At 37.0% G+C, this 26089-nt stretch overlaps 1 protein-coding gene across 5 annotated transcripts in view; it reads right to left on the bottom strand.

Annotated features, from left to right (window-relative positions):
- DHX57 (DExH-box helicase 57) overlaps positions 1-26089 on the bottom strand; it is a 61289-nt gene that overhangs the window by 5307 nt on the left and 29893 nt on the right. For all 5 annotated transcript variants that reach the window (XM_007167135.3, XM_057558165.1, XM_057558163.1 and 2 more), the window contains exons 10-22: positions 24057-24190; positions 23090-23144; positions 20896-21101; positions 16898-17014; positions 14158-14254; positions 12921-13094; positions 12095-12295; positions 10690-10966; positions 5916-6011; positions 5747-5830; positions 2983-3120; positions 2226-2300; positions 549-683 (exon numbers count right to left, since the gene is read on the bottom strand). In XM_007167135.3, the coding sequence (XP_007167197.1) occupies positions 549-683; positions 2226-2300; positions 2983-3120; positions 5747-5830; positions 5916-6011; positions 10690-10966; positions 12095-12295; positions 12921-13094; positions 14158-14254; positions 16898-17014; positions 20896-21101; positions 23090-23144; positions 24057-24190 (1789 nt within the window). The remainder of the gene's footprint in view (positions 1-548; positions 684-2225; positions 2301-2982; positions 3121-5746; positions 5831-5915; positions 6012-10689; positions 10967-12094; positions 12296-12920; positions 13095-14157; positions 14255-16897; positions 17015-20895; positions 21102-23089; positions 23145-24056; positions 24191-26089) is intronic.

The following is a 26089-nucleotide window of genomic DNA, read 5'->3' as shown; positions in this document are numbered from 1 at the left end:
AGTCAAGAATGATGAGAGCCAGGGAATCTGTTCCCTATATTAGACAACTAGGAGGTTATTCATGACTTCTGATGAATTTAGTGGCGTGGTGGGAGCAGAAGCCTCCCAGCAATTGGCTGAAGGGAGAAGGAGAGCTGAGGAAGTTGGAGCAGCAAGCATAGGTCACGGCCTCTTAAGGCACAGATGGAGTGAGAGAATTACATCATGACCTCTTAAATCATCGCCGCAAAGAAACAATTTTATATCTGAAAGCAGGCTTAATAGTTCAATTTCCAGTACGTTTGTGCTTATTCAACTTTCCCCAAGTCAGTGGTGCTGCTAAAGACAGTGAGTGATAGAACAAGGTTTGGCTGAAGTGAAGGGACTGTTTCTCACCCCAGGACCTGCCACGTGTAAATACATTTGACCCTTGAACAACAAGGCTTTGAACTGCAGGGTCCACTTACACTCAGATTTTTTCAGTACTAAATACTACAGTACTACACAATTCGCATTGGTTGAATCTGTGGATGTGGAACCTGACCGTAAGTATACCCAGCCATCCTGACCTGATAGTTCACTGACGAAGGGTGAATGTGTACATATCCATCGTTCTTGGTGACAAACTTCAATTCCTCTGATTTCGGTTGCATTCTGACAGCTCCGGTACTGGTCTTCTGAAATTTCCCTTCTGGGCTTTTCACCTAAACAACAGGTATTTAAGAAAAAAAAAAAAAAAAAAGATATATAATATGTATTTCCATTGTAGGATGTATCCCTTGACACAAAACCAGTCTTGTTTGAATGCCTTTGTTGCTGCTTCCCTCTCTCTTAGTTTCCTTTTGGAAGCAGTATAAGCATGCTTTCTTTTTCTTTCTTTTAACCATGAGGAGGTGTGGATGTAAATGCAGCAGTTCTGGGTGACCATACCACACACCAGCCACAGGGGGGAGAAACCACGTTGATGTTTCAGGTCTGCCCTGATTATCTATCAATCAGGGAAAGAGATTCAGCTGGCAACACTGGACCAGGAATCTGCTGGCAATTCCAATACCAATCCAATATTTCCAAATGAATTTTTCAAAATAGTGAAAACCAGATTGTTTCACTCAAAAAAATGAAAAGCTTATGTGCACACACCTCCATATTTACTGTAGAAAATAACATTACTACTATATAACACAGGGAACAATATTCAATATCTTGTAATAACCTATAATAAAAACTCCTGTAATCCCATGATTAAGAAATAACTAACATTAATGTTTGACAAATATCATTTTAGTTTTCTGTTAGATTTATATTTATATATAGAAATGGAGATAAACACATAAATAAAATATATATGTATTAAAACTAATATAGGATCATTTTCTATAAATATTTTCCTAAAACATAGTTCTCAGTGGCTGTATAGCACCTCACTGTCACATCATCATCACCCAAAGTCCATAGTTTACATTAGGGTTTACTTTTGTTGTACATGCCATGGGTTTGGGCAAGTATGACGTGTTATCTATCATTATGGTATCATGCAGAGTATTTTTACTGCCCTCAAAATCTTCTGTGCTCTGCTTATTCATCCCCCTCACCCCTGATTTTTTAACTGTCTCCATAGCTTTTCTCCAAATGATTTTTTTTAAATTTCAAATGATTTGAAAAGCATGCAAGCACTAAACAAAAATAAGCCATAAATGAATCAGCAGACATCAACTGAACATTTATCAAAAAGTTAAATGAGAAATGCTTCAGTACTCTGACAAATTCACATTCTAAGTTTGACAAGGACTGGATAATCAAATCTCAGGTAAAAGTCTGACAGTACATTCAGGTAGGGTTTCCAGAAGAGGGCGATCATAGGTGGTCCCATGACAACGCACTGACTTGTTTGTTCTTATCTAATTTTAGTCCAGAGTAGAGGGCATAAGGGAAATTGTAGTCGAATCAAATTTCTACCTAACATAGGTTAGTTATGCACAGACTGGCTGACAGTGACATTTATGTCCGTTTTAATTTCTGGAATGTCATAATGTCAGAAGGATTAAAAAGGCACCTTATTTTATACAATAAATGTGTTCTTGAATGATGTAACACATTAGGGGAATTGAAGAATTGGAAATATATACTACGTTTAAAAGGCTGTGTGTGTGTGTGTCTTTAAGATGATTAATGTGCATGTCTTAACTTACATCCCTTGGCTAAAATCAAACAGGAAGTGGGAGGACCCAGGGAAAACGTTTCCTTACCTGCACTACATTTGGATACAGAGCAGCACACAGCATTGCTGATATCAACTTGGGGTTCTCAGCATTTGAGTTAGCCTATGAGAGAAATACAGCATTAATCTTATAAGTAATGTGGCTATTTCTGTCTATTCCCTGGAAGTTATTATTATATTTCTCTTGATTTCTATCTTAAAAGCATCTAATTTCTATCACTTTGCTAGAAAAATTATTTCTAAGTAAAAAATAAATCTACTGGACCACATTCACACAGTACCCATTCCAAGAAGCCCACAATTACTTTCTAGATCTCTGCAAAGCAGTTACAAAGCCAGTGTTCCTAAGGATCAGTCGAGAGAAAGATTCTGGTTCATGAGATGTTCACAATTTCCAGAAAGTACTAACTGTACTTAGAACAGAGCGGCATCAGGTTTCATCTTGAATTGTTCTTCTGATACTTATTATATACAAAACTATCCTGGGTTTGAAAAAGGCTGGTCTGATTAAGAAGACATCATTGGAAAGTCCATTCTACCTCTGATGGACCTACCAAGAACCAATGTGAAATTAAAAAAAAAAAAAAAAACAAACAGAAGCAACAATCAACAGAAAAACTCTTGTTTTTATGAGTGTTAGCTGACATTTGTGGAAAGAAAATCAAGAATGCCACTAACCCACTGCTCATAGGGCTTAAGTGAACAAGGCCTAAAAGTGTTCCTGAGGTAATAGACTATGAGTGTGATCACCAAAGAGAAGTAAGAACTAACTACACATTCTTTACCTCTTCTCCTGTGGCATCCAAGATACCATCTCCTCCTCCTTGGGTCCTTTTCTCAATTTCCCTTGCTCTGAGTCCCTCTTTTACGAAGCCTATATCCGATAACAGTTCAGTGAACTGTCGTTTGAGGCTGGCCATTTCCTGAAAGAAATGGAAAAAATCTTTAAGCAGCAACATATCAAAGGTAAGAATGACTACAAAAACCAATTAGTTCAGCGTATAGTAATGAGACTCATATGGGTTTACCAAACAAACAGGTATGAAGATTATCTTGTCTGTTCATTCCCAAAAGGGCAGTTTTCACTTACACAAACCAGCAGTGTAAAACCGTTACACAGAAATTCACAAATTTCAGAAAACCCAAAGATCATTTAATTCTAGATTACGTTAAAAAAAACCCCATTAATTGGATTTTGGGTAGGTCAGATTTTCCTCGCAATTCTTAGGACAGCCAAAAACATAGTTTACTTTGTTTGGAACTCCAGCTCAAGGTGCTGTGACACTGTCTAGTTTTTCCTACTTCCTTTCTGCTCAGGTCCTCTTAGTGCCTCACCCGAGCCTAGAGTGGTAGTGTTCTCTCTTAAAAGATGCACAACACCCACCTCAGAACCTTCCCTCTTTCTCTTACCTTGTGGACTTGGCTGGCTCATGTTCTCCCTACGAATAGGAATCCTATTAAGTGGTTTAGATTTAGAAACCCCTTTCTGCAGCTGAGCACAAGTGTGAAAACGAAAAGCACAAACCTCTGTCTGGCATCTGTTCAAATATTAGCTGTATATCAGACAATAGAGAAGCAGATAATGACAATCAAAGGAATGGAAAGCTAAGCAATGCTACCCTGTATCTGATGACAATTTAAGTATTTTCTTGGCCTGTCTCAAGTACAGATGGATAACATAGCAAAATATAACTAGGAGTTAAATATACCAGACTTCTATTCCATGACAAGGTTTTAATATCTTAATAAAACTAATTCTAGTACTTCCCTGGTGGCGCAGTGGTTAAGAATACGCCTGCCAATGCAGGGGACACGGGTTCGAGTCCTGGTCTGATCCACACGCTGTGAAGCAATTAAGCCTGTGCGCCACAACTACTGAGCCTGCGCTCTAGAGCCCATGAGCCACGACTATTGAGCCTGCGCTCCGCAACAAGAGAAGCCACCGCACCACAACGAAGAGTAGCCCCCGCTCACCGCAACTAGAGAAAAGCCCGCATGCAGCAACGAAGACCCAACGCAGCCAAAAATAAATAAATTTAAAAAAAAAGTCGATTAAAAAAAAAACCAACATTCTACAATACAATCTAAGCTGGACTTTAGTGAAAGGAGGTAGCTGTTTGATGGCCCTCATAGATCACAGCAAAATCTACATATATCCTAAAGAAAAAGAATAAATTTAGTAAAAAATGTAATTTAAAAGAAATATGATTTTACACTTAAAACTCTTAATGACTCAAGAAAATATTTATTACTGCACCTTACATATAAAATACCCTTTAGACCAGTGGTTCTCAACCCTGGCAGCATATTAGAATCACTTGGTGAACTCAACAACAAGGAAAATAAACAGACGCTCAGGCTCCACCCCTGGAGATCCAGATGTAATTGGCCTGGGGTGGAATTTGGGTATTTTTATTTTTAATTTTTTAAGCTCCCTCAGGTGAATCTAATGTGTAGCCAGGATTGAAAATCATTGCTTTTGTTGTACTTAGAATAAAGCTAGAGGCTTTAATGTCTTCTCAAAACGTCTCACTGCAGTACACCTAAAGGCAGACAAGAATAAAGGCAAATACTGGGATGGTTTTCAGGTCTCTTACTTCATTTTAAATAACCATTCATTCATGCATTCAATGAATTTTACTGAGCATCAACTATGTGCTAAGTACTATTCCAGGCACTGGGGATACAGTATTGAACAAAACAGATAAAATCTCGGCTCTGATGGAGCTTATGGGGTAGAGAGATAACTAGCTGTCAGGTAGTGGTAAGTACTATGAACATTAATTTTGTGTTCTATTCTAAGACATCTTCTAATATAGAAATAAAGTCCTTCCCCCTCCCCAGCCTCAAAATCTTTGAGTGAAATAGATGCTTTGTAAAGATATGCACCGTTATTATTCTGGCTTTTCATGCCACTTTGGAAGGGGGCCTAAAATACTGTTACAACAGAAGACAGAGCCCTGCCTATTATTACACAGAAGATAATAAACCTTTCTTTCTTGTGTACTTGTTATTGACATAGTAGCCTCTGATGGATAGAAGAAGAATTAACAAAGAAAATCTGGTTCAGTATTCAGTCTTTGGTTTTAGGGAGAGGGTAAGGGGTTTGGCAATGGTCATAGACCGCTTTGAGAATCTGATGAAGCTATGATCCCTTTCTCCAGAATAATGCACGTATGTATAAGGGTATGACTTTGCATACAGTTTCAGGGGCTTATGGATCCGGGTTAAGAATGTTTGGTATAATTATGGAAAATACTGACTTCCAGCAAGCAGTAATCTTCAGAGTGCCTATATTCCCCTAGCCTCCACATAAGTTAAACACAGATTCACTGAAAAGAGGAAGAACAGGTCAGTTGAAAGGTTCAGCACAAAAGGCCTGCTGTCATAGTTCAGGAGTCTGTTTTACACAGGTGGTAAAGCCAAGCATATTCCAAAAATAACATTTTCAATGTCAAGGCAGGACAAGCAAGATAAAGTTGCAACACCCTCTGGTGTGCTACTACAATAGAAAATGAATGAAAACAAATTTCCACAGAAACAACTCACCTGAAGAACTCTTCCTGACAAGAAGTTTTGTCTGCAGTAATTATAACTTGCACGCATACCTTCTTTCGTACTTAGCTGCCAGCCCTAAATTTTGGAGAAAATCAAAATGTTACTCTGTCTTTAGTGCCAACTCTGGTAATAAATCTCAGCTATTAGGTTCTATACTTACCTTATATGCTCGTAGAAGGGCCAGATAATCACTGTTTGCAAATGCAAATTCTAGCTTTTTCTGGTTAGCTTCCTCTTTTTTATCCCAGGGAGATACCTAAATGAGGAAAACCAGGTTTGAAGGACACATTTTACCCAAGGTTTCAAATGGCACTTTCCTACTGCTGAAGCCAGGTGCCTCGGGAAGTATTTTGCGTGGAACAGAGTACACGGTGGGTGGCTGGTTAGAAGTAATTATGGTGGTTAAGTGCCAAGCTAACAGTCCTGCTTGTCCTTGTGAGTCCATCTGCCCACCCAAAATAACCTCTACTGGGTCTTCTACTTCCTAGTGGCAAGATGTCATCAAAGAGCCACTCATTCTAAAAGCTACCTCTAAAATCTAAGATTCTGTTAACTCTGTGGTATCTTTATTTTACAGATTCTTATTCATCGTCTATATTTAAGTCTCCCCTATTTCTATACCCATAATTCATGTTTTTTTCCTTTTAAAAATAATGTTTACAGGTCCTCCTTTTCCCTACAAATTAGTAAAATCAGCTGAGAACTTAATTTTCACTGCCTTCTCTTGCTGCAACATACACATGTACTAAAGACACCAGCAAGAGCAAGTTACACTGAGGCCCAAGCTGTATCACACTGAAAATCATTCTAAACCAACTATGGTGCTTCTCTCTAATTTTCATACATTTGGACACCTTTATAGCTAACACAATGATAATAAAATTTTATTTTCTATTTGAAAATAAATTTTCTTCCTTTTTAGGAAGACTAGTGGGAAAAGGATTATATTTGGGAATTAACTATGTTTACAGAACCCAGCAAAGGACAGGTGTTCAGTTTTGGCTAAGGATGACATCAATATTTCTAATGAACAATTTCTGCATTCCAATAAAAGAAAACAGCCAGTGAGAGGTTATTTAGATGATCTGAGAAATAGGCAATGGAGGTCTTGTTCACAATAACACTGACTGTATGTCTCTGAGCAAGCTACATCACCTAGCCTGGCCCTTGGTTTTGTCATCTGTTGTTAAATGAGGGGGCTGAACTAAGATCTTTTTGCAGATCTGTGAGTTTACAATTCCATGAAGTATAACATTAAAACTGAAGAAAATTATTACACCTATTCCCCTATCTATCTGAGATAAGCCATGGTGAAAATAAAGGCAGAGTGACACTCTACCCAACAACAGCTGAATATTCATTTTCAAGTCTACATGGAATACTTTCCAGGACAGAGCATATACTTAGCCATAAAACAAAGCTTAGTAAGTTTTAAAGGACTAAAATAATACAAAGTATGTTCTTTGACCACAACAGAATGCAATTAGAAGTCAATAAAAGGAAAAAACTGGGAAACTCATAGATATGTAGACATTAAACAACACATGCCTAAATAACCAATGAGTCATAGAAGAACTAGAGAGGGAAATCAGAAAATACTTGAAACGCGCCACAACTACTGAAGCCCGCATGCCTAGAGCCCATGCTCCACAGCAAGAGAGGCCACTGCAGAGAGAAGCCCGCGCTCACTGCAGCTAGAAAAAGCCCAAGCGTAGTAACGAAAACCCAATGCGCCAAAAAAAAAAAACTTGAATGAAAATGAAGACACAACATACCAAAACTTACAGGATGCAGCTAAAGCAGTCCATAGAAGAAAATTTATAGCTGTATATGTCTATACTAAAAAAGAAGAAAGATCTCAAATCAATAAACTTCCACCTTAAGACACTGGAAAATGAAGAACAAACTAAAACTGAAACAAACAGAAGGAAAGAAACAAAGAGCAGAAATTAATAAAATAGAGGACAGAAAAACAGGGAAAACCAATGAAACCAAAAGCTGGTTCTCTGAAAAGATCAACAAAACTGACAAACCTTTAGCTAAACTGATCAAGAAAAAAAGAGAGAAGGCTTAAATTATTAGAATCAGAAATGAAAGGGGATATTACTAACAAGCTCTCAGAAATAAAAAGGACTATAAAATACTATGTTTATATATTAATAAATTAGGTAATTTAGATGAAATGGACAAATTCCTAGAAAAAGCAAATGATCAAAAGTGACTCAAAAAGAAACATAATCTGAATAGACCTATAAGAAGTGAAGAGGTTGAATTAATTATAAAAAAAAAACGACCCACAAAGAAAAGACCAAGTGGCTTCACTGCTGATTTCTACCAAGCATTTAAATAAGACTTAACATTAATTCTCACAAAATCTTCAAAAAAATAAAGGAGGAGGGAACACTTCCCAAATCATTATGTGGCCAGTATTACTCTGATACCAAAGCCAGATAAAGACATCACAAGAAAAGAATACTACAGACCAATAACTCTTATGAATATAAAAATCCTCAAGACACTAATAAAAAGAACAAAGTTGGAGGACTCACACTTCCCGATTTCAAAACTTACTACAAAACTGGAGTTTTGTATTTTGAATCAAGACAGCATGGAACTGGCGTAAGGACAGACATATAACTCAATGGAATAGAATTGAGAATCCAGGAATAAACCCATGTATTTATGTATGGTCAGTTGATTACTGACAAGAATGCTAACACCATTCAGTGGGGAAAGAATAGTCTTTTCAACAAGTGGTGATGGGACAACAGGATAGTCACATGCAAAAGAATGAAGTTGGATTCTTACTTCACATTATATTCAAAAACTAACTCAAAATGGACCAAAGACCATAATGTAAGAGCTAAAACTATAAAACTTTTAGGAAAAAACATAGGAATAAATTTTCATGACTTTGGATTTGACAATGGATTCTTAACCATGACAACAACAAAAGCTCAAGCAACAAAAAACTAGATAAATTGGAATTCATAAAAATAAAAACTTTTGTATTTCAAAGAACAGATCAAGAAAGTGAAAAAGGCAACCCATAGTATAGGAGAAAATATTTGCAAATCAGGTATCTGTTAAGGAACTTATATCCAGAATATATAAAGAACTCTTATAACTCAATAATAAAAGGACAGATAACCCAATTAAAAAATGGGCAAACTATCTGAATAGACATTTCTTGACAAATATACAAATGGACAATAAGAAAATGAAAAGATGTTTAATATCATTAGCCATTAGAGAAATACAGCTCAAAAACCACAAATTCACACCACCTAGGACAGTTATAATAAAAAAGTCAGATAATAACAAGTGTTAGTAAGGATGTGGAAAAATTATAATCCTGATAAAATGCTGGTGGAATGTAAAATGCTGCTACTCTGGAAGAGTCTGGAAGTTCCTCAAAAAGTTAAATAGGGGCTTCCCTGGTGGCGCAGTGGTTGAGAATCTGCCTGCTAATGCAGGGGACACGGGTTCGAGCCCTGGTCTGGGAAGATTCTACATGCCGCGGAGCAACTAGGCCCGTGAGCCACAACTACTGAGCCTGCGCGTCTGAAGCCTGTGCTCTGCAACAAGAGAGACCACGATAGTGAGAGGCCCGCGTACCGCGATGAAGAGTGGCCCCCGCTTGCCGCAACTAGAGAAAGCCCTCACAGAAACGAAAACCCAACACAGCCAAAAATAAATAATAAAAAAAAAAAAAGTTAAATAGTATTTGACCTAATAATTTCACTCCTAGGTATACACCCAAGACAAATGAAAACATATGTTCACATAAAAACTTGTACATGAATGTTTATAGCCAAAGGTGGAAACAATCCCAAATGTCCTTCAAGTGCTGAATGGATAAACGAAATGTGGTATACCCATACAAAGGAATATTATTTGGCCATAAAAGGAATGAAGCACTGATACATGCTATAACATAGATGAGTCTTAAAAGCATTATGCTAAGTGAAGAAGCCAATCACAAAACACTATATATTATATTGTTTCATTAATATGAAATGTCCAGAAGAGGCAAATCTATGAACACAGAAAGGAGATTGGTGATTATCTATGAATGGAGTGGATGGGGGGTTGGAGGGAAATAGGAGAGTGACAGCTAAGAGGTTGTTTTTTGTTTTTTGTTTTTTAACATCTTTATTGGAGTATAATTGCTTTACAATGGTGTGTTAGTTTCTGCTGTATAACAAAGTGAATCAGCTATATGTATACATATATCCCCACATCTCCTCCCTCTTGCGTCTCCCTCCCACCCTCCCTATCCCACCCCTCTAGGTGGTCACAAAGCACCGAGCTGATCTCCCTGTGCTATGTGGCTGCTTCCCACTAGCTATCTATTTAACATTTGGTAGTGTGTATATGGCCATGCCACTCTCTCACTTCGTCCCAGTTTACCTTTCCCCCTCCCCGTGTCCTCAAGTCCATTCTCTACATCTGCATCTTTATTCCTGTCCTGCCCCTAAGAGGTTTTTTTTAATGAAGTAATAAAAACGTTCTAAAACTGACTAGAGTGATGACTGCACAATACTAAAAACTAATGTACACTTTACATGGGTGGATTATATTTCAATAAAGCTGTTGAAAAAAGTAGTCCAATATATTTATTGTTTTTAAAAATCAGGCAGGGGCACTTTTTGCTTACTTGCTTTTCTGGTTTTCCTATAATGAGCAAGTAAAGCAGATACATAAAAAGCACGTTTAGATGATTTAAATAAGCTGGCTCTCTAGTTCTTAATCTTTATTTGGGGCATGGATTTCTTTGAGGATCCAATAAAAGTTAAGAGACATTGTGCCCTGAAAGATTCACATATAATATACTCACAAGAAAAGTATTAGGGGGCTCACATAACCCTGAAGCCCCCATGGTCCCCTTAGAGACTTACGGACTCCAGTTCAGATGAATGCTGTTTACTTACAAAAGGAGACTTAAAAGCTAGACTTGCAGCAATGGTGAGAGCAGGATCCAAACAGCGGAAGATAGACCCAAACAGCATTAGTTTTCCGATTCTCACATCTACGGGCAGAGAGGCCAAGTGATACCCTAGAGGGGTCAGTTTTTCATCTGGAGTTAATGCTCCCAAGTCTCGTAATCGTATTTTTGAGGCACGGAGAGAATCAGTGTGCGGGGGTTCAATGAGCCGAGAGAACACAGATTGGAGATTATGAGTGCTAAACATCTCTAAAATTTTAATTCTGAAAAAAGAAAACAAAACAATTTGTCATTTTTATTTCTGGTGGGATGACACAAAGAAGTAAGCTGCTTCTGTGAATGAAAATAATTTATAATTTCCCAAATATATGCTTTCATAAACCAAACGATGCCAGTTTAAATAAATTTTTTAAAAATCTCTGTCTTTTACTTCTCCTAGCAATAAATTACAGAAACACTTTCAGATTCTGAAATTTATGGAGATTCAGAATAAATTTCTCTCTATAAACTTCCAAAATGCTTTTTTCTATAACAGTGGGTTCAAATCATGAAACAAAATTCAAGTGATCCACCTACTCTCTTTCCCACATCTGAAATTGCATAATAATTGTTTATAAAATTAATCTGCATTGTGTCCTGCCTTGTGACAGCTCTTGAAAAGCTGTTTTAAATTATGAATTTAGGCAATTTTAGAAAGAGAAAAATCTAACATATATAAAGTTTATTTATTTCACTTAGAATTACTTTACATTTTTACTAATGTAATAGAAGGCTCTCAAAATACACCTACTGGATAAAAGAAGAGCTGTAACATCTTTGTACAAGTAACTTTTTTCCCTTTGGGTAAACATTTTATGGGCATACTCCCTCAAAATAATGACTCGGTCAAAGAGCATGGATAGTTTTAGAGCTCTTATATATGCTATGCAAAGTTTCAGAAAGGTTGAACCAAAGGTTCTCCAGCTTCAATAACACTTGAGTTTAATCATTCATTCATTAAATCCTATTTTATGCTATTTGTTCTTGTTTGTTCATCAGGTAAATAATGGTGTTTTCAAATTGCTTTTGTTCACTTTGTTCTGATAATGAGGGTGCAGATTTCCCCCTGCGATGATTTAATATTGGTGTTGCCCTAGCAGAAATTTCTTGATACGTTAGATTACTTTCCTGACTTATGAATGTATTCTTAAGCTCTATTTTAGGGCCATCCTCTGCAATGCAAGAGATCTTTATGTGTAGAAAGTTAAAAGGAATGGTAAAGGCAACACTGAAGCGTGGACATCCAAGTCCATGCTTAGCAAAACATCTTCTACTAAGAAAGAGAAAACATGGAACTTAGGGTGAGAAACGTTGGGACCTTTTGGAAGCAGAACACAAGGATCAAGATGTACCTTAGACAGAGTTGTTCCAACGGCACTCTTTGTATTTCTGGTAGCTGCTGCTTTAGAAGCTGGTGACTGAAGTGATGGCTGGTGAATAAATGGAAGCAGACCCCAGATGCAACACGACCTGCTCGACCTTTTCTTTGCAGGGCATTGGCTTGAGAGACAAAAGTATCCTCTAAACTTTCCATCCCTTTGCTAGCATCATATCTATAAAGTAAAAGAAAAGGTAGAAAGCAGTTACTTTATAAAAATGTGGCCAAAATTTTACTTAGCATGGACAGAATAGATGAACCATCCTACTTCTGTAGAAGGACAGTGTCCCGCATGTTCTGGGGTAGTTGAGTCCCTGGTGGGAGCACTTTGTGCTAATTTAAATGGTTTCTGTACTATATACTACATACAGTTTCTTTATTCAATTAAAAAAAATTTTTTTTTTCATTTAATTTATTTTCGACAAATAAAAATTATATATATTTAAGGTGTACAATGTGATGTTTTGATATATGTATACATTGTGAAATGATTACCAACCTTTTGGTAATTAACATATCCATCACCTCCCATACCAATTCTTTTTCATTCAAGCACATGTAAAGCATATAAGAAAAAGAGGAAAAATAATTATTTCTAAGGTAAAAACTTAAAATTTCTACCTCTGTTTGAATATAAGATTCATGATCCTAGCTACAGAATCACTCATATATCTACAGAGAGTTTTCATAAAGTATTTTTTCAAACAGTAATCCATGTAGCTTAATAGCATTAGCCTTTAACAGCTGTGTTGCTCCAAATGAGGCATCGTTAGCCCCTCTCTTACATCACCAAAAGATACCTCTTTTCTTTCATTTTCCCAGAATCGATGACATAGACCACATCATCGATGGTTATGGATGTCTCAGCAATGTTGGTGGAAATTATAATCTTAGTTACACCCACAGGCGGTTTTACAAACACAGCCTGCTGCTCTTCACTGGATAAAGATGAATGAAGTGGGTGAACAACACATCTAAAAAAAAAAAAAAAGGATTTAGTGTTCTAGTACAAAACACTGAATTTGGGTTATAATGGGTGAATTTCTATTAAAACTAACAATGTGACTCCAAAAATCAGCAGCTTCTCCACAACCTGTCCTCAAGGCCCAGGTCTTCTAAATGGGAAAGTTCTTTCTGACCCTTAAAAAATATTTACTCAGTTCTATGAACTAAAAACCTTGCATCAACTTGGGAAAAACTGGAGTGTAATTCACTAGTAAATAATCAAGAGGACTAAATAGTTGACAAGAGGACTAAAGAGTTGACATTCTACAAGTAACAAGCCTGGAGCACACTAATCAACAAAGAATCATTTTTTTCCCTACCTTTAAATTCAGAGAAAGAGAGACAGAGACAGTCACGTATGCTAAGAAACTTCAGTCTTATATTTCTAGGGGGTGTTCATCTGTCAAGTAGTGTCCCCTTAGATATGAAGACACACCCAGTCTGTCTTACTACTGGAATAGGAACCACTGAAAATTATTTTTTCTCAAAATGGTAGCATTTCTTTGTTGTTATTAACACTGGCTTCTCCAATCGCCAGTATCTGGCAACTGAAATTACAGTTGACCCTCGAAAAATACGTGGATTAGGGAAGGCCAATCCTCTGTGCAGTCAAAAATCCATGTATAATTTATAGTTGGCCCTTTGTATATGTGGTTCCTCTGTATCTGTGGTTCTGCATCCATGGATTTAACTAACCACGTATCATGTAGTACTACAGTATTTACCATTGAAAAAAATCCATGTATAAGTGGACCCATGCAGTTCAAACCCGTGTTGTTCTAGGGTTAACTGCACATGCAATTCTGCTGAGTCACTACGCTAAGTGAAGAGAAACGTTTTTATATAATGGAATGGAAATGACTGACTCCCTGGAACAAACTGCTTTGTCTATTCCCAGCTGGCATAACATATTCTTGAGCAGTGACACGAGGGTCGAAAGAGGGTGATGACAGTCAAAGAGATCTTTCTGGTTATTCATTTTCACACATAACTGCAATAGATGATTAAGAATATAGAAAGCAATTAACTTACCGATTACTACGTCTGTTGTTGAATAGAGAATTAGACTGTAGCTGTTCATAAAGCATTTTGATTTCTGCTAGTCCCGGTAAAAATACAAGTATAGCACCTGGGTATATAAAAAGAATCAATCTGATAGATGTGAAAAAAAAAAACCTAATACAGATTATAATTTTAAATGAAAAATGTAATAATCTGAGATTTTTCACAATTTTCTTTTCTTTGTAAAGTCCCCAGGGAACTAAATGGAAAACAAACTTTTAAAATATATTTTCTGACTTAATAACTACAGAATGAATGAGGTACTATATCTTTTGAAAACAAAAAGAAATGATGTGTAGAAAAATATAATGCCTTATGTTATACAAGAATCATTAGCAAAGCTCTTTAAACATACTTCTTCAGTGCACTGGCCACTGACATTCTGTTTCTATAGAAAGAGTTATCCTTCTAATCTTATATGACTGGAAGACTCTTCTCCCCATTAGTAAATAAAATCCATAAACATTTTATTGGAAATGAGAAAAAGAAACTATAATTGGCCAGCCAATCTGGTAATCTAAATTCAGATATGTGTTGAAGAGGCAGTATATTAACTTACCATGCCACAATAATGGTTTATGGGCTTTAAAATTTTACATTAAAGAAAATAAGCAATGATAACTGATTACAGTGTACTTCTGTGCCAAGAGCAGTCACTCAGCAACAGTCACCTCCTTTTGTGCTTTATTCACAGAGGAAATTGACACTGTCTTCACTAACCCCGCCTTTAATCCCACAAATATTTATTGGGTGTCTTTGTCAGCTCTGTGCTAGGTACAATGGAATATAAAACAAAGATCTGCCCACAAGGAACTCATGACCAATAATTTCACGGTTATTCTCCCCACTAAATAAATAAGGAAACTAAATTATTACAAAAATTGAACTCTGAAGTAAGAAGGACAAAAGATTATCTTTCAGGGTTGGTTTTAATACTGTACTTCATAGTTTACAAAGAATGTTCACATATATTATCTCATTTGATCCTCATAACCACCCGTTAAGAAGATTAATAGTACTCTTAAGGTGACTCAGTAACATGGTCAGGTCACAGAACTTAATAAGAGGGGAGTATGAAAACAAATATAGGGTTTCCGGTACCAGATCCATGCTTTTTCCATTACATACCCCATGCTTCTCTCTACTAAAGTAGCACAAAATTTAAGAGTGGTAAAATAATCTATATGGATGGAAAAGAAAATGTGTCTGTATTTTTATGTGCCTTCTGATCTGCTCTGCCCTCATGGCTTGGCCATCTGTATCAAGGATATCTTTAATATTCACAAATATATCACCAACTGCCTAATCACTACATCAACTTTGCTTTGAATTCAGATAATTTTCTAACATTTCTTTTTGGCTGCTATACTTGATGTTTTTCAATAATAGTCTTTTCCTTTGGGATGAAATAAGATATTCAATCCAGTGATAATGCATTATCAAACAATGGCTACTTGCCAAGGAATGAGAAACAAGGCACTTCAATAATTTTATGTGGCTCACATGTTTCCTTAGAAAATACCACATAATGATTAAGATCTAATCAGAAGAGGGCAGTCATTAAGCACTGTGTAATGAGCATATAATGTAGTTTTCTGATCTATGATTCCACTTAATTATCACTCAACAATGGCTGCATCTATTCATGCAACAAATATTTACTCCATACCTAAAGATTCCAGGTTCTGTTCTAGGGTCTGAGGAATACAGTGGTGCACAAGAAATTCTTATTCTTAAAGAGCTTACATTCTACTGAAGGAGACCATCAGTAAGCGGAACTATAATTTTGGATAGTGTTAAGTGCTATAATGAAAATGAAAACCATTTTTGGATATTGTGATAGAGTGAGGGGAGAGACAACAGATAGGGTGGTCAGAGAAGACTCCTCTGAAGAGAAGACATTTGTTGGAAACCTGAATGATGTGAAGGATTCAGTTATGAGAAGATCTGGGACATTCATTCTGGAGATAAGGGACTACAAATGAGGTAAAAAGGCCACTGGGAAGACAGTGAGCAAGGGGAAAGTAGGGATTGCTCTGTGTTATAATAGTAGGAGTAGTAGTAGTAACAGTGATAATAATAACAATGATAAATATACTAGCATAACTATAATATTGTTAGGGGTACTAGCTACTGGGCATTAAATATATGTCAGGCACTGTGCTAAGTGCTTTGTATATGGTTTCTTTTAATCCTCAACATAGAGGATTTATTATTGTCTTCATTTTACAAACAAGGAGACTGAGGCATAGAAAAGATAAGGACTTTATTATCCAAGGTTACAGAGCTCAGAGTAGCAGGGAATTTTATCAGACTTTCCAAAGCCTGTTCTCTTAACCCCATTGCCCTGTGGCCTCCAGGTGTAGAGTCTTCACATGATTCAAACACTCATTATTAGACTCCCATTTAGCCAGGGACTGAGTGTTGACATGTGGACACCCAGGCCTTCTTTTCAGCCTTCTTCATTTTGGACTTTGTATTGTTAACATCTTTTTGCTCAGTGGGTAAAAGGTAAAACTTCCTCAAAAGGTAAATGGTAAAATTTCCTCCTGAAAAACCTAATAAGCAACTTTACACACAACTGGGGGTGAAAAGGTGAGGAACTGGGGCGAGGGCTCCAGGAAGAGAGGCTGTCCCCACAATCCCCACCATCTCAGGAGGTAGACTCCCTGCCCTTTGCCATCTCACACTTAAGACAGGCAGCAGTTACCTGGAGGGTAGGAGTGCTTTCCATCCACAATCCACTCTAACAAGGCCTCGATTAATTCAAGATTAACCTTTTCAAAATCCATAATGGACATTGTTCTGATGACTGATTTGCTGACCCCTGAAAGAAAGGTAAAAATCAGGATAGTTACACCTTATTGAAGAAAATATGCCTGGGAACTAGGTGGGTGTCTTGATTTCATTTAATAACATAGATGTTCACATTTAATGTACTGAAATGAACTTTTTTCCTTCAGTCTCTCAGAAAATACAGGCTCATTAGAAGCACTTTTTGCTTGAACAATGACCCAAAGAGCAGCCTCCTGCCCCTGCTGGAAAGACCGAGAGGCAACTTTTAACTTTTCTCTTTCCTTCCCCTTTTATCTATCATATAAAATATATTTTATATATATTTCAGATATATATGTATTATATATATTTATATATTATATAAATATATTATATATATATATGTATATCTCAAATACATTTGATATATAAATATATCAAATATATTTCAGAAAACCCTTCCAGATTCAATCAACTTGTGAGTCAGATCAGCCAAAAGTCCAGGCAACAGTAACTGTGAAAATCAGTGCACAGAGGCCACAGCTTTACTTTACAACAGTGACTTTACAGCAGCAACTTTACAACAGTGACTTTTAACTTTTAGGTTCCTTGAGAAAATCATAAAAGTTATGAATCTTCCCTGAAAAATACCTGTGATTTTAATGGCTTCACCAGTACCCCTGAAGTCTACCCATTGACCCTCAGGTTAAGGGTCTACAATCTCCTTCTAATTCATCGGAAGCCTAGTAAAAGATATACTTCCTTGTGTTGTACTATAAGCCTCAGCTCTTTTAAAAACAAACAGCATATGCCTGTGGAGACTAATTCTCTGAGGACGGCTGCCCTTTCTTTTTAGTTCTTTCTAATGACCCATCACCTGAAATAGAGTCTAAGTGGAGCAAAATAACTGTAGTTGGTATGAAGGAAGGGAAGCTTTCTACGCTTTGCTGAAAAGCTTGAAGAGAGGCAAAAGCAGTTGCTAAACAATGTTGTTCCGAAGAGTGAACCCTATGTTGGTAAAAAATGAAAGAAAGGAAGAAATAAGCTACACAAGCAAAAGTGTGGTTGGGTGTGGAAGGCAGAGCAGGAATCATTTTTATTTGCCAAGATTCCAAATAGCCAGACTTTTCAAAAAGGAGAACGAATCAGCTAACTGAAAAAAAGGGAAATGAAAATCATTAAAAAAAATTTTTTTAATAGTTTGGCAGGTTTTACTAATCATTTATATATTTTAAAAGACTGATTATTATTATTTTTTAACTAGAAATTTTTAAAAATCAAGCTAGGGAACACTGTTTAATTTTCTGAAAGAGAGCACTGAGATCAACTAGATAAAGTCTTGGTTTCACAGGGAAGAGGAGACTCGGTGAAGCTAAGTGATCCATCAGCCCAGCATCATACAGAAGCTAGTGGTACAGCCAGGTTTCCCAACCTCAAATCCTTAGAAAAGAGTTCTCAGAGGTGCTTTCTGAACTTTGATATCTCTGTGCTTGACATTAGAAAGACCGTGGCTTAGATCCAGTCATAATTCTTAAAGAAAACTCTGGAATTTCAAAAGAGAAACCAAAGAGATTTTCCTGTTAACTAATTTAATAGAATAAGGAAATGGGAATTGTCAGCTGGTATGATGTACAGAAAGAACACAAACATCTGAGTCAGACATTTTCATTAGAATCACAAATCTGCACTTACTAGCTCTGGGCACTATGCTGTGGATTTGTATTATCTTATTTAATCTCCTAAATAACAGGCATTTTATAGATAAGGAAACTGAGGAATAGAGAGGATGAGGAACTTGCATATACCTGGTTTTATGAGAGCCTGGGGAGTCAAATCCAGGTCTGTAAGATACAAGTCTGTGCTCTTAACCTTACTTCTCAGGATGTTGGGAAGATTAAGTGAAATGTTTGGGAGCCATGTATATCTTCCTAAACAGCAGAACAAATGGCTAATGCCCTAATTCCTTTATGATTACCATTTCCCAAGCAGGACTGCGTCTTTGGTGGAAGGAGAAAAAGGAAAACTCACTTGCCTTTTCTGCTATAGAAGCAGTAACAGGGGTGGAGGGCTCTTACCCCTTGAAAGGTAAACACCTTTTTTTTTTTGAAGGACCAAGAGGAGTTGGGGTGGCAGTCCACGGAAAAGAGAGCAGGAAAGGCAACTGAGACGTGTCTAGGCTTTAGGAAGAAAGCAAAAGTAGTAACCTTAGGGTTTCTATGGGTTCAGCCCAGCTGAATGTATGGAAGACTATCTAGGAACAAAGCTGGGTGGAGTCTGAATGGGAGGAGGGAGCACCTAACAACATATATAAAAATGCTCAGGGCTTCCCTGGTGGCACAGTGGTTGAGAGTCTGCCTGCCAATGCAGGGGACACAGGTTCGAGCCCTGGTCTGGGAAGATCCCACATGCCGTGGAGCAACTGGGCCCGTGAGCCATAACTACTGAGCCTGCGCGTCTGGAGCCTGTGCTCCGCAACAAGAGGGGCCGCGATAGTGAGAGGCCCGCGCACCGCGATGAAGAGTGGCCCCCGCTCGCCGCAACTAGAGAAAGCCCTCGCACAGAAAGGAAGACCCAACACAGCCAAAAATAAAAATAAATAAATAAATAAAAAGAAATATAGTAAGCCCATTACATGTAAAAAAAAAAAAAAAAAATGCTCAGCACAGGGTGGGCCCTAAAAAAAGATGTCATTTTTGAGGCCTATTGAATAATGCTAAAACTAGTGGGTGAAATTTTGAGGATATTATAGGATAAATAGTTTCAAATCTCTCTCCACAACTGACTTATTAACTAAACAGGGAATAAATAGTAACTACACAGAGGAGAAATGTAGGCATCACCTTAACCAGGTGATCAAAGTTAATACTGCTACTAATGGGACAAACCAACATCATGTGCCTCCTGATATGATGCACTGAGAAGGACTCAACATTGTTTCTGTGGTTTTCTAACCAAAAATGCATAACCTAAAATTAATCATGGGGCAACGTTAGATAAACCCAAACAGAGGGACATTCTACAAAATAATTGGCCCAAACTCCTTAAAAATGTAAATCATAGAAGAAAAATAAAGGCTGGCAAATTTCTCCAGATAGAAGGAAACTAAAGATACATGATGACTGAATGCAATATATAATCTTGGGTTGGATCCTGTACCACTTAAAAAATAAAGGACATTATTGAAATAATTGACAAAATTAGAATATGGACTGTGGATTAAACAGTAGTACTGTATTAGTGTTAAATGTTTTCATTTTGATCATGTCCTATTGTTTGTTTTTGTTTTTGGCCATGCCGTGCAGCTTGTGGGGTCTTAGTTCCCTGACCAGATACTGAACCCGGGCCCCGGCAGTGAAAGCGCCAGAGTCCTAACCCCTGGACCGCCAGGGAATTCCCATATCCTATTGTTATGTAAGAGGATGTCCTTGTTCTTAGGAAATATATACTGAAATATTGGGGGTTAAGGAGCATCATATCTGCAATTTACCCTCAAAACATTCAGGAAAAAAATATATATATGCACCCAGAGCAAATAATAAAGCAAATGAAGCAAAATGTTAATAATTGGTGAATCAGGGTAAAGGATATATGAGAGTTCACTGTAGTCTTACAAATTTTTAATTCTGAATTTGAAATCATATCAAAATGCAAAGTTACAAAACACTCAAGAATATAATTTATATTTTACTACCTCCCAATTTTTCTATAATGAACACGTTTATAATCAGGAAAAAACCCACTAGTAAATATAATAACAATATTAATCTAATATGTATTAGAACTGTTATTTTTCTAAGTTTAAGGTTGTTCTGATGAACTAAAGACAAGGTAACTATGAAACAAGAGCCACATTTTTCTTCTTCTGGGTCATGGCGTGAGAAAAACTAGTTATCTTTGGCATAACTGTAATATTCCCCCCAGGAAGCACATTACCTTTATAGCGGGCCAGGAGCTGCTTAAAATCTAACTGTTGATCCGGCACGGCATCTTTGGTGGAATCCTGATCGTGGAGGTGCAGGGAGAAGCGCAGGTCCTCCTCCACCTCCTCAAATGCGGTTCTGCTGCGCCTCGCCTTGAGCTTCTCCTTTGACATCTGTTTCATGGAGCGTGCATATGGGCTCCCATCCTGTAACACATACCTGAGGAAAGAAGACAAAGAAATGTGTGGGTGTGGATGCGGGTCTGTTGGTGAGGAATGACACTATTCACCTGTTTTCCTTGCTCATTCAGCAGAATGTTGCTCTGCTTCTGCCCAATTCATGTGCTATTCTTCCACCAGTCCAGGATTCTGTCCACCGTGCCCTATTGCTGGTGGGGAACACACTGGAATGCTTTTGGCTCTGTTTTAAGATAATTCTGGAGGCAGTGAATTTGGAAAAGTGAGAGAAAAAAGACAGGGAAACTAGCTGAAAGATGATTTCCCCAGAGATTCACATTCAATGGAAGTGGGATTGGGCCCACAAAACAACAATTTTAATAAGCTCCCCAAGTATGCTTACTGCACACTAAAGTTTGAGAGCCACTGTTTTGGGGTTTTTAGCTTGAGAATACTGTATTACTAAATAACGTAGAATTAGGAGGGGGCTTATTAGGAATGGAAGGAGCAGAGAGAAAGAAAAAATTCTGGGTTGAGTTTAAGGTGTCAGACATCAAAGGTGTTTCCATTCTGGAGCTCAGAGGTCAGGAATGAAGATACCAATCTGGGAGTTCTCAGCACAGGGGTGACAGCTGAAATCACATGAGTCTTAGAGAAACAAGCAAGAATATAACAGTGAGAAGAAACAGTGCAAGGATAAAACCCTGGGGAATCTTCAAGGTCAAAGAGTAGGAAGAGGAAGCAGAGCTTTCAGAGGGGAGAAATCTGTTGGTATCCAATAGACATTACCACCTTCTATCTGGTATAGAACTTATACACTCATATGTACTGCAAAATCCTTGAAGGCAGAATAATAATGATAATAATAGCTAACATATATAAAGCATTTGACATATGCCAGGCACAGTTCTAAGCACTCTGCAAGTATTAACTCCAAGTATTAATTAATCCTCATAACTCTTGAAGAGGCTACTATTAATATGCTCACTTTACATATGATGAAACTAAGTCACAGAGAGATTAAGCTACTCACCAATGTTACATTGGTAAGTAGAGGGATTTAAATACTAGCAGTCTGGGCTTCCCTGGTGGCGCAGTGGTTGAGAATCTGCCTGCCAATGCAGGGGACACGGGTTCGAGCCCTGGTCTGGGAAGATCCCACATGCCGCGGAGCAACTGGGCCCGTGAGCCACAGTTACTGAGCCTGCGCGTCTGGAGCCTGTGCTCCGCAACAAGAGAGGCCGCGACAGTGAGAGGCCCGCACACCGCGATGAAGAGTCGCCCCCGCTTGCCGCAACTAGAGAAAGCCCTCGCACAGAAACGAAGACCCAACACAGCCATAAATAAATAAATAAAAAATAAAATAAAATAAAATAAAATAAATACTAGCAGTCTGTCTGCAGAATTAGTACTTTTTTTTTTCCATGTTAAATTCTCCATAGATTTGGTCCATCATTTTTAATTTTTTATTTATTTTCATTTTATTTGATTTTTTTGGCCATGGCACATGGCTTGTGGGATCTTAGTTCCCCGACCAGGGATTGAACCCAAGATACCGCAATAAAATCGCCGAGTCCTAACCACTGGACCGCCAGGGAATTCCCCATCATTTTTTAAACAGGCTTTACTTTTTAAAGCAGTTTTAGGTTCACAGCAATACTGAGCAGAAGGTACAGAGATTCCCCATATACCCCCTGCTCCCTCCCCTACGCACAGCCTCCCCCATTAGCAATATCCCCAACCCGAGTGGTACATTTGTTAAAACTGATGAACCGACATCCATACATCATTATCACCCAAGGTCCTTAGTCTACATTAGGGATTCCTGAGTCAGTACTCTTAATATATAATATTGCCTTTGAATTCAAATAATTTGTATAATAAATATTCGATGAAAGGGGAAAACAAAATGCTCAAATTGAAAAATTAGAAGAAAAATTAACCCATTTATTAGTATCCAGACACACTGAGGTAAAATAGTAATTCTGTTTTCAAGGACTTTCACCAAACTTCAATTAATATCTTCCTTACCTTGTCACAGCAATTGCATCTTCCAGAAAAAATTGATCAACAGGAAATGTACGACCTAGGAAAACAAGAAAATAAAACAGGAAAGTCTCAGAATACCTGTTCAACTATCTTGAAACTGTTTGTATATGCAAAATTGTCTTAAAACGAAGCTTGGCACAGTAAGGTACTATATTTACTCTGTGGTTTTACAAGTATTCAAAACAAGCTTTTCATGATAAAAATGGAAGGAGTAGAGTCCAGTTAGTAAATAAAACAGAAGTGCATAGTTGGAGAGATGATCATTTGCTAATAAGACTTTTTTTAACCTTTAAAAAAAAAAATCTGTTAAACCTTTTTATCCCCCTCTTCTTCCCTGCAGGGGACCTTTAAACAGTCAACAACTGTATTCTAGATCAAGCATATAATTTCATCTTTAAATCTACTGTCGATATCCTCTATAACTAGAACGAATTATTCACCACTCAGTGTTTCCAAATTGTTCTTTAGCAATCAAATGCAGAATGATAAACCAAAGCCCAAGGTGATAAATTAATCCCACAGTGAGACTGTGAAAGCACCAAAAGAAGACACAGACTATCCAATTTCACTTACTCCCAGAGTGGACCAATATCCAGAAGTTTAGCAGAACCAGCAATGAACAAATATGCTATACACAGATACAACTTTTCCCTTTATGATAGATTACCATTATAAACACACATTTTGATGTTAAACACAACAGAATGCTAGAAATCCTAATAACCTAGACTTTTATTTTTAAAGCACATATAAATTAAAATCTCCCAGCAAATGAATATAACATTACCTCTTTATTAATTTCATTATATGGTTATGATTTTATTTGTTAAAAACTAATCAATTCTTCTCTAGAAAGAGATATAAATATTCATTTATATCTCAAGTGAACTTTAAAATAATTATATTTGCTTATTAGGACAATACGTATTTACTGATGGATTTTAATCACCTGGTATAGTGATAACTGGGCAGGAATTAAAATATTGTGAAAAGAGCTCAGCGTTTAAAGTTGCACTCATCAGAATAACTTGAAGAGTTGGTCTCTGCAACACAATGTCTTTCAAAACTAGCAGTAAGAAGTCACTAGAGGAAATAAAAGAAACACCTGAGGATCAAACAAATTTAATACATGAAAATTGATAACCTTTGACATATTTCAAGTAAGTGTAAGACTTATGTGAAAAAAATTTATAACACTCATAGAAAGATGTGTCATGTTCCTAGATGTGATAACTTAATGTTATAAAGATATCAATTTCCCACCAAATAAACTAAATTCAGTGTAGTGCCAACCAAAATACCAACAGCATTCATCATTGCATTTGATAATTCCACTTCTTGATATCTACATGTACATAAAGAGGTATATACAACGATTTTCATTATAGCATTGTTTGTAAATCAGTGGAAACGACCGAAATGTCTATCAACCAAGAAATGGTTAATTACAGTTATCATCCATTCTAAGGAATAACATGAGGCAGATAAAAGGAATAAAGTAGAGCTCTAGATACAGACATGAAAACATCTCTAAGAGATATTGTTAGTGAAAAAAACCCAAGTTGTAGAACAATATGTACCGCAGAACAGCAATGTCCTAACTGGTCTCCCTGTTTCAGCCCTTGCCCCCCTAAAATCTATTCTCAGTATGGTAGACCAATAATTCTCCACAAATGTAAATCTGATTGTGCCACTCTTCTGCTCAAAATCCTTCAACGACTTCTTATCAAAGTCCTCACTAACGAGGCCCTATGTGACATGATCTGTACCCTCACTACTCATTTCCTGTCGCTCTCCCCCTTTATCACTTGGCTCCAGCCACACTGTCCTCCTTGCTGTCTTTCAGACATGGACCCCAGGTCCCTTGCACATGTTATTAATGTGCCTAGAAAGGGCTTCTCCCAGACATTCAAGAGGTAGCTCACTCACTCAGCTTCTTGGAGTCTTTACTCAAAATGTACCTTTTCAGCTAGGCCTTCCCTGGCCACCATGTTTAAAATTTCAAATATTCCCCTCCCTTGCATTTCATATTACCCTTTCTCTTCTTAGCACTTAACAAACATACTTTATATTTTACTTCTTTATCTTGCTTATTGTTGGGCTCTCTCACTAGACTATAAGCTCCATGAGGATGGGGATTTTGGTTATTTTGTTCTACAAGATACTACTCAGTATCTAGAACACTGCCTGGGATATAGTAGGTGCTCAATAAATGTTTGTTAATTTACTAAATGAATATATAATTTGTACAAGAAAAAAAAGGTCTGGAAATAAAAGTACCTATTTCTGACAAAGCAAGCATATATGTCAATGTATAGTAGGACATATCACCAATCTGATCACCGTAGTTATCTCCGGGGGAGGGACTGGGAATGGTTTGGGAGTGTTACAGGGGACTTTCACTTTATCTGTATTGTTTGAATTTTTAATGAGTATATTCTTGAACTACTTAGTTTTCTTTAATGAGCTAATTTAATTACATTTATGACTATTCTGTTTCTTTTTTAGGGAAAAGGAAAATAATATAACAATAGGTAAATGGTTAAGTAATTTATGGTACATCCACACTTTAGAATTTCCTCATGCAATTATTAGCAATAATTTCAAAGACAGTTCATGCTCTCATATTAAATATTAGATCAAATGCAGCACACAACACTATATAATCCCAATAGTGTTTGTGGATATACATCTCTCTGCTAACTCCCAATATACTCCCAGAAGAAAACAGAACAAATTGTTAACATGTAATTAGCAGTTCTATAAGGGACAGAAATTCTTCTTCTTAACATTTAATATTGCCTAAATGTGTCAGAATAATGTCATTATCTCTATGATCAGAAAATGTATTAAAAATTTTAAACAAATATAATTATAATTTTTCTATATTCAACCTTTTATTTATTTTTTAACTGATCTTGGTTCCTAGATTTTACTTTTTTTTTTTTAATTTTTAAATTTTATTTATTTTTTTATACAGCA

The sequence above is a fragment of the Balaenoptera acutorostrata genome, chromosome 12 (genome assembly GCF_949987535.1).
Source record: "Balaenoptera acutorostrata chromosome 12, mBalAcu1.1, whole genome shotgun sequence".
NCBI lineage: Eukaryota > Metazoa > Chordata > Mammalia > Artiodactyla > Balaenopteridae > Balaenoptera > Balaenoptera acutorostrata.
Note: the sequence above shows the minus strand (reverse complement) of the source record. Positions and strands in the feature narration are given on the sequence as shown.